The following is a 19174-nucleotide window of genomic DNA, read 5'->3' on the forward strand; positions in this document are numbered from 1 at the left end:
ATCTTTCTATTTATCTTTTTATCCATTCATCTCTCTATCATCTATTTGTCTGTCTGTTTATCCATCTACTTACCTCCCTATCTACTCATCAAGTCACTTATGCTCCCTGAGTCTGTTTCCCCACCTGTAAAATAAAGATAATGATGATGTCCATCTCCCTGGATTGTCATGAAGCTCAAGTGAGATAATATACATAAAGTGCTTTGCAAACTTTAAAGTATCATATAAATATGAGCAACCATTATTATCTTGGAAAATAGCTAGCTTTTCCCTTTGTTGCCTTCTCTTCAGGACACACATTCCCAGGTCCTTCACCTAGGTCTAAGTCAACTCATAATTCTGATCCCTGCCCTCTGGACTCATTTCAGTTCAACACCCTTTCTGGGGAAAGCCCACCTTATCTGGGACTCAGCACTAAAACCAACATTGCAGTTGTGGTGTGGGTAAGGGTCAAAGTACAGTGGCATAATTCTAGGCTTTGTTCTTCTAATAATGTTTAATGTCACATTAGCACTAACAATGCCACATCCCACTACTGATTCATATTGAGCTTGCAGTCAGCTAAAAAAACAAGTCTCTTTCAAATGTCGAAGCTCCATCCTATATTGATATAAGAGCTTCTAGGTATTCCTATTAAATGTCTTTTTTATGGAAAAAAGTCAATGTTGGAGGGGTTGTGGAAAGATGGGCACACGGAGATACTACTGGTGGAAACTGTGAATTGATCTGACCTAAAAGTAACAAAGAAAGTAACTAAAATTCCCATGTCTTTGACTCAGAGATCCCATGACTGGGCATAGAATTTAAGGAGGTCAGACACCAAGGAAAGATTCCACAGGTGCTAGAATATTCATGGAAGTACTTTTTGTGGCAACAAAAAACATGGAAACATAGTGGGTGCCCATTGATTAGCAGCTGGCTAAATGTGCCACCTTCTGCATGAAGCTTTTCTTGGGTCCCTCTAGGTGATGGTGTCTTCCCCTCCACCATTGTATCGTCTTTGTAGCCGCGGCACCCAGCCCTGTGTCTGATACACAGTAGGCACTTAATAAATGTTTGCTGATTGGTATAAGGAATTACAACTGTGAAGAATTCAGAGAAGCATGCAAAAACTTACATGCACTGATGCAGAGCAAGGGGTGAGGAGAAGCAGGAAATAACACACACAATGATTATGACAATACGAAAGGCAAGAACAGGGGCAGCCAGGTGGCACAGTGGATAGAGAGAGCACCACGTCTGGAGTCAGAAGGACCTGAGTTCAAATCTGGCCTCCGACACTTACTACTTGTGCAACTCTGGGGCAAGTCATTTACCCATGTTTGCCTCAGTTTCCTTATCTATAAAATGAGGATCATGATAGTACCTACCTCTCAGGGTTATTGAGACCTGTGTAATTATAATGAACAAACTTGGCTTTTCTTTTGGAGGACAGTGGAGAAGATGTATGTAACTCCTTTTGTTGTAAAGACAGGAAGTCCCCAATTCATGGGGTCAGAATTCCTGGCTTCCCTCAAGACCTAGCTCCTGCACCACCTTTTGCAGGCTCTTCCTGGCTATTAATGCTTTCCCCTCTAAAGTTACCTCCTATTTGGAGACACCTAGTTTGAAAGAGTACTGGGTGTGGAGTCAGGAAGACCTGAGTTCAATTTGAGCCTCAGACACCTACTAGTTATATGACCTTGGGCAAGACATTTAACCTCTGTCTGCCTCAGTTTCCTCAACTGTAAAATAGGGATCATCATAGCACCTGACTCCCAGAGTTATTGTAAGGATCAAATGAAAGTATATCTGTTAAGTGCCTGGTACACAATAGATGCTTAATAAATGCTTCCATTATGTTTTACATGGCTTCACATGTATAATGGGTGCCTTATTGCTTACGTTCTAAAAAGACAGGGGAAGGGGTGGAGAGAGAGAGAGAGAGAGAGAGAGAGAGAGAGAGAGAGAGAGAGAGAGAATTTAGAACTCAAATTTTTAAAAAAGAATGTTTAAAAAAAGGTTCCATTCACTTTGTGTCATGTATGTACTTCTTCCTTTCCATGGTCTACTTTGTTAGAATGTAAGCTCCTTAAGGGCGAGAGATGTTTTTTACCTTTCTTCCTCTCCCCAACACTTAGCACAGTGCCTGGCACCAAGGAAGTATCGGTGGGGGCTAGCTAGTACATCTATCCCTTCTGAGAGCACAAACCCATAGCCATGGCCTCTCTCTACTACCACCATTCAGAGGGTCTGTGAGGCAGGCCCAAGTGATTTCACAGTCCCCCACTCACCTTCAGGGCTTTTTTAATCTTCTCCACTACTTGGCCTTGCAGAGCAGAATCACAGAGGATGTAGTCTGGAGCCACACAAGTCTGGCCACTGTTCAAGTACTTTCCCCAGGTGATACGTCTAGAAAAAAAAAAATTGCAAGAAAATTCCTGCATGAATAATGAATGGGGAAGCTATGTGGTTTTTATTTGCTGGAAATGCTGGAAGAAGCAGCAACTCTGCCTTCTGGAGGACACAATACAGCCCTAGTTATTGAAAAATAATCTTCCATATCCTGCTTGGTTTCCATTCCAAGGGGTAGAGGCACTTTGCCCGATCAGCAGCTGTAGGATGCAGGGCATGGTACCCCACCCTCCCCCAGTTCATGAGGATGGCAGCAGGGACAGAAGGCCCAGTAGCATCTTCCAGATGGGGTAGGATTGCAACACAAGGCAAGAGGATCATGGGAGAAGAGTCAAGTGGTAATTTACATGGAATGTTCAGTCTACACCTCCCCCACATCAAGACAACTGGCTAGAAAGAGTAGCATTCAGGAGGCCACCTGTTCAACACTCATGGCCCTAGATGCACCACTTTCCCCAACAGAGATGGTAGAACTTGACAGTTGGTTTAATGGTCTGTCAATACACCCAGAATCTATGAGGGCTGCCCACTGCTCTCTCACCTACATGGGCCAGTTAGGTTTATCTGTGCCTTGGCAGTACACCTGAATGAAAAACAAAATGTTCCACGTGGTGCCATGTATGGATGCCACAGGCTCCTAGGACTTAGGACAAGAAGGGACCTTAGAGGTTGTCTAGCCCAACTCCATCATTACACAAAGAAGGAAGCGAGGTTCAGAGGGGGTGAAATGACTTGCCCAAGGTCACCTAGATAATAAGTAGCAACGCCAGGCCTTCTTGACTCTAAACCCCTCAGATTTTCTACTATTCCACAGTTGCTTCAGTCTATGACTGTACTCACCAACATTGGTTTTTCCAAACCTAAATACTCCTCCCTGGTCAACCCTTCCATTATGTGTTGTCTCTTCCTATTAGAACATGAGCTCATTGAGCACAAGGATTGTCTTCACTTTTGTTATTGTATTCCCACTACAAAGCTTAGTGCTTGACACACAGTATCTCCTGCATTTTCATTCATTCATTCATTCATTCATTCATTCATTCATTCAGTGATACTATGACTCAAGTTGCTCCTTGGGCTTCTTCCAACTCCCATAGTCTCCAGTAGTCTGTGGTTCTCTGATATCCAGTCTCACCTGCAGGCAATGTCAAGGTCACAGTCCTTATCAATGTAACAGGGACTCTTCCCTCCCAGTTCCAGGGTCACTGGGGTCAGGTGCTTGGCCGCAGCTGTCATGATAATCTTGCCCACTCCTGTGCTCCCAGTAAAGAGGATGTGGTCAAATTTCTCCTTCAGCAATTCTGTGGTCTCAGGAACACCACCATTAATAACTGGAAACAGGTCCTGCCATGAAAACATACTGAGATCAGTCAGGAAATACTGTCTGTCTTGAGACTCAGATGGTCCAGTGGGGAAAGCTCTAGCTTTGGCATCAGAGGAGCCAAATGGCCTCAGAAGTCCCTGCCATCTCCAAATCTGTGCTCCTCTGATCCCTTGGCTGGAATATTATCCCTGCTTTGTTTCCCACTTCTCCATCATGGCCCCAGGAGCCTCATCTTCATGCAAGACCTCATCAGCTGTGGTACTGATGCTTCATCATCTGTCTTCTGATGAGAGGACAGGGTGATGAACTCCTCCCCAAACCTCCATTTAAGGAGGGGGCCCAGGCAAAGCATCTTTCCATTTCCCACTCAGTGAGACTCCTTTGGATTTCTCCATCCTGCCCCAGTGCTGGCTGCCTTCCTCTCCCCAGCCCCGCCTCAGCCTGTCTGACCTGTCTTTTGAACTTCCCTTAGGTGTTGTCTTCCCTCATTAGATTGTAAGCTCCCTGAGGAAAGGGGCCGTCTTTCTTCTTGCTATTTGTATCTCCAGTACTTAGTACAGTACCCTGACACATAATAGGCATATAAGAAACGTTTATTGACCCTGGATACCTTTCCACAGGCAGATAATCAAACAGATGCCCTCCCCATCTGGTGCCACCTGGCTTTCTAGTTTTATTCCCTGCTAATTCACTTCATAACCACAGTCAAATGACATCATCTTTCTTATCCTTGTATGTTTACTCAAAGTATTCCCTATCCCTGGAATTCTCCTTCCACCTCAATTCATTCTTAAATTCTGATCCATCATAAGGGAAGAATTTATGAGCAAACAAGAGATAGAAAGCATTATGAGATGTAAAATGGGTGATTTTGGTTAAATCAAATTAAAAAGGGCGTGTACACATAAAACCAAGATGCAGCTAAGATTAGAAAGAAAGCAGAAACTGGAGGAAATTTTTTTTTACAGCAAGTTTCTCTTATAAAGGCTTCATTTCTCAAATAGAGAATTGAGTGGAATTGATAAGAATACAAATCATTCCCTAGTTGACAAATGGTCAAAGAAGATGAACAGGTAGTTTTCAGAAGAAGAAATCAAAGCTATCTACAGTCATATGAAAACATTGTCTAAGTCACTATTGATTAGAGAAATGCAAACTAAAACAACTCTAAAGTACCACCTCATACCTATCAGATTGGCTAGTATGACAGAAAAGAAAAATGACAAATACTGGAGGGCATGTGGAAAAAATTGAGACACTAGTGCATTGTTGGTGGAGTTGTGAAAGGATTCAACCATTCTGGAGAGCAATCTGGAACTATGCCTGAAGGGCCCACCGTTCATACCCTTCATGTACAACCTACTCTTCACCCTGGCAATACCATCAGGAAATCTGTATCCCAAAGAAATATTTTTTTAAAAAAGGAAAAGAACCAGTTTGTACAAAGGTATTTATAGCAGTTCTTTTTGTGGTGGCAAAGAATTGGAAATTGAGGGGGATGTGCATCAGTTGGGGAATGGCTGAACAAGTTGTGGTATATAGATGTAATGTGGGATACTATTGTGCAATAAGAAACAATGAGCAGGATGGTTTCAGGGAAACCTGGAAAGACATGTATGAACTGATGCAAAGTGAAGTGAGCAGAACCAGGAGAACAACATACACAGCAACAGCAACATTGTAATGATCAATTATGAATGACTTAGCTATTTTCAGCAGTACAATGATCCAGTATAATCCCAAAAGACCCATGATGAAAAATGTTATCCACCTCCAGAGAAAGGACTGATGCAGTCTGAATACAGATTGAAGCATGCTATTTTTCACTTTATTTCTTTGTGTGTGTGGGGGGGGGGGGTTGATTGGGTTTTTCTTCTATGTTCTCTCACAACACTGGAAATATGTTTTGCATGACTATACATCTATAACCCATGTCAAATTGCTTACTGCCTCAGGGAGGGGAGAGGAGAGGGAGGGAAAGAATTTGTGACTCAAAATTTTAAAAAAGAATGCTAAAAATTGATTTTACATGTACTTCAAGAAAAATTTACATTATTCAAAATTAAAAAAATTAATTCTTCTCCATCCTACCCGTCTAGAGCCCAGCTCAAATGTCTCCTCCTCCAGGTAGTCTTCCTTGATTCCCTTGCTCAGACTCGCTGTGGTTCAGACTTCTTTTGTAATCCTGCCTCTTCCAAGGAGCCTTCCCTGATCTGTCCTCAGCTGTTAGTGTTTCCTCCCTGGAATTACCTCGTTTCTAATTTATGCATGCTTTGTATGTAATTTTCTCTGTCCATAGACTGTAAGCACTTTGAGGTCAGAGACTTTCATTTTTATCTTTGTGTACCTCAAAAAAGAAGGGGGGAAAAACCACTTATTAAGTGCCTATCACGTGCCAGGCCCTGTGCTAAGTACTTTGCAAAAACCTTCTCACTTAATTTTCACTACAGCCCTGGGTGCTATTATTATCCCTATTTTACAGTTAAGGAAACTGAGGCAGACAAAGGTTAAATGACATCCCTCAAATTCACATAGTTAGTAAGTGTCTGAGACCAGATCTGAACCCAATCGTTCTGACTCCACACCCAGCTCTCTACCCTCCACCCCACCAGCTTCCTCTGTACGTAGCATAGTGCCTGAACATAATACAAGATGAGTAAATGCTTGTTTATGGGTTGATATTGTATATTATAGCTACCTGGGTTCATGTTTTATCCTCCCATTAATCTGTAAACTCACTGAAGGTGGGAGTTCTGTGTTTAAAATTCATCTTTCTTGTAATACATAGAATACTTTGTTGAAACACTAGCATTTTGTTAAAACTAAAGGAATAAAATTGAATGGTTGTGAGCCATTGTATTGGGGCTGGGGGGAGGGGGGGGAGGGGAGGAATCACTGGTCCTGAGACCCAGAGCCGCCACTATTACTTCTACTAGTTGGGGGATGTGGCAGAATGAAGGAGAAGGGTGAGCCCTGAGTCCCCTTCCTTCTCATCAGCCCTCTCCTTTACTAATACGAAGAGCAAATATGGAAGGATGTGGTTTGGTGTGGGCGAAAGGACACTGAACTGGAAATCAGAGGCAGCTGGTTAGCTGTGTGATCTCAGACAAATCACTTTCTCTCTCTGGGCCTCAGTTTCCTGCTCTCTAAAATGCCTGGAGTATAGGGTTATGGCTGGAAGAGATCTTAGACATCATTCTAGACTAACCTCTCACTTTACAGAGTTGGCCTGAGGTCACAGAGATAGCAAGTGACAGGTGGGGGGACTGTCAATTAGACAAAAGCCCAGGAAGTGTTTCGAACTGACTTGGGAGGCACAAAGTTTAGATGAGATAGAGTCCCTCCCCTCCAGGTCTTACCAACTAGGAGGGGCCTAGGAGACAGCTGGGGTCCCTCAGCTCTGCAGGAATTACTTGCCCCCTCCCCCTTTCCAATTCTGCCCGTGTGACTTCCAAGAGCCAATTCTTTCCCCTATAGAGAAGGTTTGGAGCTGAGACTCACCTTGTCCAGGTACTGAGGGAGCAATGTGGCCAAGAGGATGGCTGTTTGCTCACTCAACTCAGAAGGCTTAAGGACCACAGCATTGCCTGTAGGATACAAGAAAACATGCCTTCACCCAGAGTGTCCCCCCATGAATACAAGAGCCATAGTATTCCCTTAGGCCCTCTACATCAAGCTGTAACCAGCACAAGGTAAATCCAGCTTTTGGCACCTCTGAGGGAGAGAGGTACAGGCTTCCTTCCTGTGGTGACCAGCATTCCATTCCCCAGCCTGCTAGCCTCTCCTGACCTGAGCCCCCAGGGGCAGATACCAGAGACCACACAAATCACGCAGACACATGCACACACATCAGCATGTCTGCACGCACACACGTGTGCTTAGACACCCACAGGCTTATGCCACACCTGTCTAAAAGCTGTGCTGTGGTTTGTTTGGACCCACATCTTGTCCTCCAGCCCTGACCAACCCCCTATCCTGACCACAGTCGCCCAACTCAGACCATGAGCCCCGATCTTTCCCCTACATGTCATTTCTTTGGAAAGATGAAGGGATAGTTGATGATGATGATTACAGCTAGCATTTATATACCACCTACTTAGTGCCAGGCACTGTGCTAAGCCCTTCACAATTGTCTCATTTCATCGTCACAACATCCCTGACAGCTAGGTATTATTATATCCATGTTATAGATGAGGAAGCTGAAGGAAACAGGTTGTGACTTGGTCAGAGTCACACAGCTAGAATCTGAGGCCACATTTGAACTCAAGACTCTCTGATTCCAGGCCCATTGCTCTAACCACTGAACACCTAGACAGTTGCACATGAAGGAAAGGGGCCACAATCTCACTGAGAGAGGACAAAGGCTGAGTGATCTTTCAAAGCTAATAGGAGGAGGCAATGTGGGATGCAAAGAATGTTGGCCCTTTGGTCAGAGGTTTAAAATCCTGACTCTTGGGGCAGCTAGGTGGCACAGAGGATAGAGCACTGGCCTTGGAGTCAGGAGGACCTGAATTCAAATCCAGCCTCAGACACTTGACACTTACTAGCTGTGTGACCCTGGGTAAGTCACTTAACTCCGTTGCGTAGCCCCCCCCAAAAAAGAAATCCTGTCTCTCCTTCTTAGTACCTGAAAATGGGAGAATTAGAAAGAATCAAGAGGTGCAGACCATTTTCCTTTAAGGTCAAGCAAACAGACCCAGAAGGTTTAAATCACTTGTTCAAGGCCATGCTGCTAATACCTGGATTTGAGTCAGATCCTAGTTTCAAATTCTGACTCAGCTACTCAGGTCTAAGTGACCTTAGACTAATCACTGTCTTATTTGGGACTCAGTCTCCTTATCTGCAAAATAAGGGGGGGGGGCAGGCTACATGACCTGTGAGGTCCCTTCCAACTTTAAATCTCTGATCTTATGAAACTGCTGGGTGAGTCACCAGTGATGTAGTCAGAAACCACACAGGATGGTCTCCTAAAACACTTAGTATGCTAGATGAAACTACAGATAAGGCTTCTAACTCACGAACTGAGTCTCATATCCAGTTTGATCATGAATCTTATCGCAGTTTGACTGAATAGACCAATTCTCTTAGTGATGGGGTGCAGTGGACTATCCTGAGGCTATTTCTAGGGAACGATCCACAAGGAGCCCTCCTTCCTCCCAGCACAAAACACAAGATTTGAAGTCAGAGGACTTGGGTTCAAATCACTCAACCTCTCTGGGCCTCAGTGTCTTCATCTGTAAAACGGGTTCAGTTAGATGGGCTCTGAGGTCCCTTGTAGCTGTAAATCTAGAAGCCTATCTATCATCCACAAGAAAGAAGTTTTCCCCACCTGCAGCAATGGCGCCCACCAGTGGCTGAATGGTCAGAGTGAAGGGGTAATTCCAGGTCCCAATGATCAGAACCACACCCAGTGGTTCTGAGTGGATGTAGGCCTGTCCATCCTTTGTATTATCGTTCTTCTCCACAGGCTCATCCAGGATCCACTGGGGAAGGTTGGCGAGCGCATACTTGACCTCTTCGAAGGCATAAGTGCACTCTTCATAAAGTGCACACCACTTGCTCTGTAAAGATAATGGCATTCAGGGTGAGATCACAGGCTCCAAACCTCAGACCCCCTCTACCCCAATCTTATTTTACACAACGATAGAATGGAGAACAAGGGAGGTGATGGCCCATCATCACACAGGGAGCAATTTTCAGTGGCAGAATTCAAACCCAGGTCCTCAGATTGTAGAGTCTGTCCTTTTTTACACTTTACCAAAAGGTACCACAACACCTCCCCCAAAGCAGAGGCAGAGAACCAAGTCAAAAAGCACTGGGAAGATTGCCTGGCTGCTGAGAAGCCCCCTGAATGCCAGCTCTTTGCTGGCTGGGTCATGGCTCCTACCCACAAAGTCCCAGGAATGGACATTGACTGAAAACAGCAGGTTGTAAAGGGGCCCATGAAGGTAGTGGGCTATCACTGCATAGTGAGAAGGCATGATTACGGCCATAGAGGCAAGTCACCTCCTTTCATCTCCTGGAAACTGAGGGGGCCAGACTAGGGCAACTCTGAGATCTCTTTGAGCTTTACTCCTGGCTTGGCTCGGTTTGTTGGATGGAGGCTGGAAAACCACCACGAGCCCATGAGCCCATCATTCCAAAGTGCCCTTGCTGCTCTGGCTCCTGTGAATGTCTGCCTGGACTTCAATGCCCTCCCCTCTACAACGTGCAATCCCCTCTCAAACCCTCCACTCTGGTCAGGCCATGCCCCAGTCTGAGCTCATTCCGGCCTCCATATCTTTGCTCTAGCTCCTACCTGTATGGAATCTCCTTCCCACTCCTGTCCTTCTGCCCCATTCTTTTGAGTCCTATGCTCTCCCATATTGAAGTCAACTTCAAATCCAGTACAGACACCATCTATATTTATGCACAATTTGGAAAACCACTGTATACTGTGCAACAGAGTATGAGAGGCCAAACTTTAAACAAGAACCATACATAATTATTTAGAAAAACCATTCAAACGCTGCTCTTCTTCCTACAGGAAACACTCTTAAATCCAATTTGATCAAGGTTACTTGATTAAGATGACCTGGAAATGAGTATGTCTGATTGAAATACAACATGTTAGTATTATCATGATATATTTAGAGCCTTTCACATAACTATTGCTAGCATTTATAGTTAACTCTAACATATAGAAACCTACATTGAAATCCTTAATCATATGGAATCTCAATTGGATGAGTGATAACAACAGAAAAACCTGATGATCAAAATATATTTTCTTTATAAAATCCACACAAGATTTATTTCAGTGATCTTCAGCCCCAGACTGTGAACTTGGAGGGGAGGAATTATGTGAGGCCTGTATTTTAGAAATCTACTAATCCACAGACCCACATAACCTCAGGACTAAATTGAAGATTACTTCTCTCTACATTCTTCCCTCCATTCTGAATTTGCCCTGAAAGTCTATGCCCCCACTATCTGGCACTTTACCCCATGCCCCTGTATTTATAGCATCATAAGATTTTGAGCTGGAAGGGGCCATTCTATGAGTCTAAATCTTCTTTCCCCCATTCAACCCAAAGTTCTCTGAGGACAGAATTGGTTTGCCTATATTCCTCTGGCATATCCCATAGTCCCTAGGATGGGCTCCTGTCCAAGGGTGGGTTCATGGACTGAATCAATACCTTGTGGAGATCAGCATACAGGGCTGCAGTGATTTCCTCTTCTCTCTCCTTCATCATCCTTTGGAGGTTTTCCAGCTGCTGGATCCGGAACTTCAAGGGCCGGGTTTTGCTAGAGTTGAAGGCAGCCCTGGCCCGCTGCACAGTCTCACTGATCTTACTCATGGTGTCTGAGAAAACAGGACCTGAAGAGACAGAAATGGCTTTTTAGAGACTGAAAATGAAAAAGATCATCTTTTCCATTCAGCTCAATCCAGCAAACACTTCTCAGGGGAATGTTATGCTCCAGGTCCTGTATGAAGTATGTCAGGGATGGGAAGACAAAAACCAAAACCACAGGGCAGCTAGGTGGCGCAGTGGATAGAGCACCGGCCCCGAAGTCAGGAGGACCTGAGTTCAAATCCGACCTCAGACCAAACACTTGACACTTACTAGCTGTGTGACCCTGGGCAAGTCACTTAACCCCAACTGCCTAAATAAATGAATAAATGAATGAATGAATTAAAAAATAAATAAATAAATAAAGTATAGCAACAAAAAGTCTTTAAAAAAAACCAGCACCTGACCCAAGAGGCTTACATTCTGCTGAGTGTCTACAATGTGGGCACAGATGGGTAAAAATGAAGTAATTTGGGGCACTAAGAACAGGGAGGGGTCAGGAAAGCCCTGGTGTAGGAGGCAGCCACTGAGCTGTGATTTGATGGGAGCTACCAAAGACATGGAGGTGAGGAAGAAGGGCATGCCAAGGGTAGGGAAGCACATGGACGTAGGACATGGGATAGCATGTGTAGATAATGGCTTACAGGAGAGTCAGATTGGAACATAGAGTATGAGATGGAGATTCATGTAAATTAGCCTGAAAAAAAATAGGCTTCATGAGGACATCATGGTATCCTGAGAGGAACACTGAACTTGCCCAACGAGCTTGGATTTATGGAACCTAAGTTCAAAGTTAGACTTTGCTACTCACTCCCTGTGACTTACCTATGGTCACACAGCTGGTAAGTGCAAGAGTCAGGGTTTCCTGACCCCTAGTCCAATGCTCTATCTGCTATTCCAAGCAGATACCTCTCAGAATGAGAAGACAAGTCAGGATCTGAACCCAGATCTTGTAATTCCAAATCCGGGCTACATTCCACATTGGAAAGAGCCAAGCCAATCCCCTTAGTTTCTAGAATAAAAGACTGAAGCCCAGAGAGGTGAAGCAGTTTGTCGCAGATCACACAGCAAGTTTGTTACTGAGCTAGTCTCTCTATTCTGTGTCTGAGACACTTTCCGCCGGGACCAAATCACCAACTACGAAGGCGTGAGGAGAGACGCACATCCCTCCTTCAACATGTCCACGCACACATCCGTCCATGCCATCTGCGTTTGAAGAGAGACTCCTCTGGGAGTGGACAATGCGGAACTGGAAAGAAAGCATGTTGGTTGGAATCCAGACAAAGTGGCAGGTGAATGGGGGAGAACTTCGGGGATGGGGTCACTTTGATCTGCATCCTGGAAATGGCTACCCACTCTGATACTTGCTAGCTGTCCAACTTTGGATGAGTCATTTCATTTTTCTGAGACTCAGTTTCTGCATCTCTAAAATGGGAACAAACTCACACTTGTATTACCTCTATCACAGGGTTCTCATGAGGATAAAGCATCAGAGAAATGGGATTTAATCCTAGGGCTCAGGGGGCAGGGAGGCAGTGATTCCTGAGACTTCCAGAAATGTGACCTCCCCTCCCAAGCTCTTTTCTTCCTCTTCTTTCTGTCTGAGCATCAGCAAGGCACACTCTTACCCTTCAGTTGCCCAGAGAGAAGCCTAGGGGTTGGGCCATGATATCATCCCACTCCCTTTGGTGCCTAACAGGCCCAGCAGAAGACAGGCCTTTACAAGAGTGAGAAGTCCAAATTTCTAATCCTCACCCTAATTAGAGTAACTTTTCTAAGTGTAGGCATCATAAAAAATTCTAGCTCCTATCTGATCACCATGAAATTCAAACTATGAAAAGCCTTACAACTATTAGGAGCATAGCTTTTAAGTGGGAGGGAAACACAGGATCATGGGCCTAGAGCTGAAAGGGGCCTTAGAGTCCATCCTCCTTATTTTACAGATAAGGAAACCGAGGCCCAGAAGAGAAAAGTGACTTTCCAAAGTCAGGCAGATAATAAGAGGTAGAGCCAGGTTTGAACCTGGGTCCTCCAATGCCAAACGCTGTTCTCTCCATCTCAGTGCTATACTCCCAACTCTGAGAAAACAAGCAAACTGGTTGGGATCAAGCCATGAGACTGTTGCTTTCCCAACAGTGGATTATTTGTAACTAAATCCAACTGTGTTTGTTTTTCAAAACCAGTTTGTGCCTGTAGAGATAAAAGCTACCTGAACAGGGAAGATTAAAGAGCTGGAACAAAAGAGAAATTCGACTAATTCCTCAGTACAGTTTCTATGTACACCTGGAGTTAAAAAGCTCTTCATTGGCTTAAGTCAGAAATGCTTGGTGGACACCTTGAACTGGATGTCTCCTAGACATCACCAGCAAAGCTCTTTATTAGCCCTCTTCCCTCTTCCTAGCTTTCCTATTACTGTGGAGACCCGTACCATTCTCCCAGTGACTCAATATCCCAAACTGAATCATCCTGGACTTCTCACTCCCCACATCCAATCGATTGCCAAATCTGTCGATTTTATCTTTGTAATAATTTTCACATATGCTCCCTTCTTTCCCCTGATGCTGCCACCACTCTGGTGCCGGTGCAGACTATTGCAGCTGCCCACTGATCAGTCACCCTGTCTCTAGTCTCTTCCTACTACAATCTATTTTCCACTGAGCTGTCAAAGAGATCTTCCTGGAGCACCGCTCTGATCAAGTCAGCCTCTTACTCTATAAAATCCAGTGACTTTCTGTAACCTCCAAAAATCTACTGTTGGGCTTTCAAAGCCCTTCGTGATCTGCCCCCTCCCTGGCTTTCCAATATTCTTAAGCCTTACTCTGCTCCATAGCTTCTGTCATCAGGGAATCTGGCCTCCTTGTGTTCCTTACACACAGTACCCCATCTCCCACCTCCAGCCATTCTCACTGGCCATCTTCCATGCCTGCAATTCTGTCCTTCCTTGTCTCTCTTTGTCTCTCTCTTAGCTTCCGTGGCTTCCTTCATTTGACAGTTCAGTTAGAGGTTAGTTGAAAAGAGATATTATTTTCCATCCAAGTTTTCAGACTCCCTTAAAATCTATCCCCAACCATGGCAGTCCAGGAATTCCAGGTTAAGAACCCTGAGACTACATGGTTCCTAATGTCCTTTCCATTTCTGAGATTCAGTGGTTCTAGAAATAGCTGGTTTTTACTCTGAGTTTTGTGTCTTTCAATTCTGCAGTTCCTACAAGATTCCTCTCTCAGAAATGTGGCAGTGCCTCATAAACAGTTTGGAATGGCTCTACCAAGCAGCTGTCAAAGACAGTGGCTACCCTCTGCTGATGAACTCTCTCTCTCTTTGTCTGTCTCTCTGTCTGTCTCTGTTGTTCTGTCTCTCTGACTCTCTGTCTCTGTCTATCTCTGTGTGTCTGTATCTGTGTCCCTGTTGTTGTCTCTATCTCTGTCTCTATCTCTATCTATCTCTGTCTCTATCTCTCTGTGTCTCTGTCTCTGCTTATCTCTCTGTCTCTACGTCTGTCTGTCTCTGTGTGTGTGTCTGTCGCTCTCTTCCTTTCCAATTACTTTATTTGAGTTCCTCTAATCCCTTCAAGCAATATATATTACTATGGTTTTGACTTGTTTTGTGTTTCAATGTCTTCCAACTCTGAAACCCTTGTTTACGCCTTCCTTCCAGAAATGCTTTGCTGCCAATCACCTCTTGTCTGGAGTAACACACTAATGGAAGGAGAGGGCTCTTCTCCCAGGATATCTTAGCTTTTCTCCAAATTTCAGGAACCTGATCCCTCTAGGAATCTCCCTCTCAGAGTCCAAGTGTCTCCCTTTGACCTTAAAAGACTCTCATTTTGATAAATGAGAAGGTCTAGAAGTGGCCACAGCCAATGGATTCCCTCCAACAGAAGAGATCTGGGCCTCATTAAGGAACTACCTCCCAGGGGTAGAGTACCAACTCCCTGCTTCTCATGCTAGAGGTCACTCAGGCTCCCAAGCCTTCAATTCTTCATTCTTCAACCACCAGACCCATGTGCCTTATGAATGATTGACAACCTTTTTCTACCTCGGACACTTGTATTCTACTATTGTTGTCCTATGTTCCCTGTACTTTGCTACCACCATACCCAGTAGATAACTCAGGCAAAGTTAATGGAGAGATCTCCTGGACAAGGGGGTGAAGATGGTGGATAAATTCCTTCTGCCCACACCTGGAATCAGGTCATCTAAGAAAAGGAATAAGTTCCCTTTGACTCTCAAATAGGCTTCCCACATACCTACCAAAGAGCAAGTGGATTTTCTCAAGCTTAAGGGGATACCTTGGTGGTGTTCAGGATAAATACAGTTGTAATGGGTCTAATACTCTCCCAGGAACTATATCCCCCAGAAAGCTGTGCATTTTTAGAGGCACTGAGTTGCAAAGTCTCATGGGGAAAAAAAATGAGATCCTGGGGTGGAGGGAGGGGTTAGAGGAGAAGATGAGAAGAAAAACAATAGCTGTGTTCTGAGCTGGTTTGACTTTTTCTGGTTTCCAATGGCTTCTCTACAGCGGTGCCCAGATGCCATTCTAAAAGAAAGCACCATAACTACCACCCAGGCTGATGGAAACCACAAAACTCCCTACCGTACAACCAGTTCCCATGCCAATACCCTGCCATGGCTGACTTGGTATATGAGAAATAAGAAACATGGTAGGCAGGGCAGGGCAGGGCAAATGTGTGGCAGTTTGTCCTTGGTATATCTTATTACTGTTTTAATTAAATGCCTCTTAGTGATGGTTTCATGTGCGTGTCAAATTAATGTGGTCTGTGAGAAATACACTAGATGACAGCCTTGAGTACCAGAAGTCCAAAACACTCTCCTCAATCCAGGAAGTAGCAGGTGGCCCAGGGTTAGATGTGTGGCTTGAGGGACCCTGCTGTGTCAGAGTACTAACAATCTTTTACATTTTCATGACACTTTCTGCTTTTCAAAGCATGTTTATATCCTCAATCTCGTTTGACATGTACAAAACTATAGGGCATGGGCAGATCAGAGATCATTATTCCCATTTTACACTTAGGGGAAACTGAGTCCAAGTGGCAGGTAGGATGATAGGATCATGGAATTAAAGCTGAAAGAGTACTAGGAGATCATTTAACCCAACCTCATCCTTCATTTTATAGAGGAGGAAGCCAAGGCCTGGAGAGGGGAAAGTCGTTCCGTGATGGACCTGGGGCTAGATCCCAGGGCTCCAGGGCTTTTTTGGACTAAAAGGCATTCCTATCTAGGGACTAGATTGTGTTCCACCGAGGAACATGAGAACAACCCTAACTACCACCACCGCAAACCAACAGGAGGGAACTTTGGCCCTCATCACTGTCTTCTGCTCAATCACTCTTCCAAAGAGGAAGCGTAGCAGCTTCCAAAGCAGCCCCTCATCCATGCTCTCCACCTCGACCAGTGAGAACCCTCGAGCTTTTGAGGTGAAACGGACCCTAGAAGCCATATAATGGAACCCTCTCATTTCACATATGAGGAATCTGAGGCACAGAAAAGAAAAGAAGTCTACCCAAAGTCACAACACTAGTCAATGGCAGGATTGGAAAGAGAATCCAGGAACCCTGGCCCCTGGTCCAGACTTCTTTCCATTAGAGCTCCAACCATCACATGTTTCCCATGGCTTTGCCTCAGGATCTTGACAACTGCCAAAGTGGTGACATCCTGGGGGTGGGGGTGGGGGTTGGTAACTTCCCACAGAAATCTTGCCAAGGGGCACAGAGCCAGCACCAGACAGTACTGGGGAAATACACCTTTCCCCCATCCAAGTCCCCAGGGGAGAAAGCATCCACCCTTCTCAGCCCTAACAATCAATCAACATGTATTTATAAAGCACCTACTATGTGCTAGGTGGTACAGTGGATAGGGCACTGGGTTTGGAATCAGGAATCAGGAAGACTCATCTTCATGAATTCAAGTCTGGCCTCAGACACTTATTAGCTGTGTGACCCTGGGCAAGTCACTTCACCCCGTTTGCCTCAGTTCCTGTAAAATGAGCTGGAGAATGAAATGACAAACCATTCCAGCATCTTTGCCAAGAAAACCTCAAATGGGGTCATGAAGAGTCAGACACGACTGAAATGACCGAGTAACACTGTAAGCCAAGCACTTGTGATGATGCAAAGACAAAAAAACAGCCCCTACCTTCAAGGAATTTACATCCTATTGGAGGAAACAACATATACGATATAAGAATGTATAAAATGTGTACAATGGGTTTTTGTTTGGTTGGTTGTTTTTGTTAGGAAGACACTAGGAGCCCTGTGGTCTGCCTTTCTCAATCAGCACAATTACATCCAAGTTGTTGCAATGCTAGTACATCACCTAAGCAGGTGAGAACAGCAATGGATGCCAGCATTAGTGTACTCTGGGGGCTCCATTTGCCACGCCTCTGCATCCTCCTCCTAGACCAAAATTTCCCCTTGTGGTTCTACTTTTCAACACATACCAGTAAGTGACATTAGAGAGAAAGGGAAATCTGTCTGCTACCCACAGACTACCAGGGGTCCAATAGCTCCACAAAACATAGGATATCAGACCTCTAGCTAAAAGACATCTCCAAGCCACCTGGTCCAACCCCCCCCCATTTCACAGAGGAAGAAACTGAGGCCCAGGGAGTTTAAGTGACTGCAGAGCATAGGATCATAGATTCAGATTGTAAGGGACCATCTAGCCTAACCTTCTTGTTTACAGACAAGAAAGCTGGAGGACACAGATGTTTCACATGAGTCGAATAGGAATAGGAAGTTCAATATTCAATTCTAGCGACACTTTCCCGTCTTAAAATATAAAACATGAAATTATCACAAAATCAAAGAAGCTCAGAGAGAAAAAGACTTCAGGGTCTATCCTTGAAACACATCAGATATGTAGTTCTCTCACCTTTACTTAGTGACCTTCTGTGAGAGGAGACCCATTACCTCCAGGGGTGGCTCATTCCACTTTTGGACAGCTCTCGTTGTCGTTCATCCTTCGTTTTCAAAGAGGACTAATGAAATTACACCTCTCACAAATACTGGGAATTTACAACAATCTTCCAGCATGGCATCACACAGAATCATAGAAAGTAACCGTTAGGGGAGACCTGAGCAATCTTCTAGGCTTCACACTCTCCATTTTGCTGCAAAATTTCTCCAATCTACCTTTATCTCAATGGAATTTCATAGCCCAAAGATATTTGTGGGTTTGGTCAATGTAGTTTGAACAATCCCCACCTATCCTGTAGTCAGTTTAATGAGGGAAGCATCAACTGAGAATTATCAGCAGAAAGGAATTCAGTTTGGAAAACAGGGCTGCAGGAGACTCCAAGTCTGGAAAGATCTCACTTGGGGAGACAGCAAGCAGGACAATGGTCTGGGAGGTCAGCGGAAAAGATACTTGCGTGCCCTAAAGACACTTTTCCCACAGTCTCAAATATTGGTTCCAGCACATGTTCATGAATGCAGTCATTCTTGATAAATTCAATAATCTGAATTGCTAATTAGTATAAAAACTTTTAGATAAATCTTTTTTTATTTCTAGAAATACACAGAGCTAGAAAAACTAGAAAAATGCAGCCAAAGTGAATAAAGAAATTACCTTCTACAGATTCTCTCAGAGACTCCTTGCAATGGTTAGCCACTATCTCTCTCCCCTCCCTATTTAAGGTCTTTTCTTCCCTCCTTTCATGTCACATCTTGGCTCCAAACCCAGGAAGTTTGCGTGACACAGCAAAATTGATATTTAAATAAGAGGGTGAAGCTTAATCCGGAACGCTACACTTCCTAACAAGTCTTGGCTTTGAGGATTAGCTTTTGGGTTGTCTCATCTGTTTTATTCTGAAATGTGGTCATGTGTCTTTAAAGGGATGGGCAGGGCTAAGATGCTGGGTTTGAAAAGGGAACTCTTGTTTGCCCATGGTGTGGGACCAATCGCTAATTGATTCAGTCTGGTGAGGAAGGTTTCCAGTTTTTCAAGGTACAACTTGCTAGAGGAGTAACTTTGCTTTTTTCAATCAGTTACATAAAGTCTGGAAGACATGAATCATGATGACTTGAATTTCAAATCACATTCCCTCTGCTCAAAACATCATAGTCCCCAGTTACCATGTGGCTAACCCACAAGGCTGCGTTTGT

The 19174-nt window shown here is 44.4% G+C and overlaps 1 protein-coding gene across 1 annotated transcript in view; it reads right to left on the bottom strand.

The window, feature by feature from the left end:
• LOC110222150 (aldehyde dehydrogenase, dimeric NADP-preferring-like) overlaps positions 1 to 18792 on the bottom strand; it is a 29874-nt gene extending 11082 nt beyond the window's left edge. The window contains exons 1-6 of the mRNA XM_021007018.2: positions 18639 to 18792; positions 10897 to 11078; positions 9048 to 9279; positions 7220 to 7305; positions 3530 to 3738; positions 2274 to 2391 (exon numbers count right to left, since the gene is read on the bottom strand). Of these exons, the coding sequence (XP_020862677.1) occupies positions 2274 to 2391; positions 3530 to 3738; positions 7220 to 7305; positions 9048 to 9279; positions 10897 to 11058 (807 nt within the window). The 5' untranslated portion in view covers positions 11059 to 11078; positions 18639 to 18792. The remainder of the gene's footprint in view (positions 1 to 2273; positions 2392 to 3529; positions 3739 to 7219; positions 7306 to 9047; positions 9280 to 10896; positions 11079 to 18638) is intronic.
• Between the last annotated feature and the right edge of the window lie 382 nt (positions 18793 to 19174).

The sequence above is a fragment of the Phascolarctos cinereus genome, unplaced genomic scaffold (assembly GCF_003287225.1).
Source record: "Phascolarctos cinereus isolate Bilbo 61053 unplaced genomic scaffold, phaCin_HiC Scaffold_5;HRSCAF=322, whole genome shotgun sequence".
NCBI lineage: Eukaryota > Metazoa > Chordata > Mammalia > Diprotodontia > Phascolarctidae > Phascolarctos > Phascolarctos cinereus.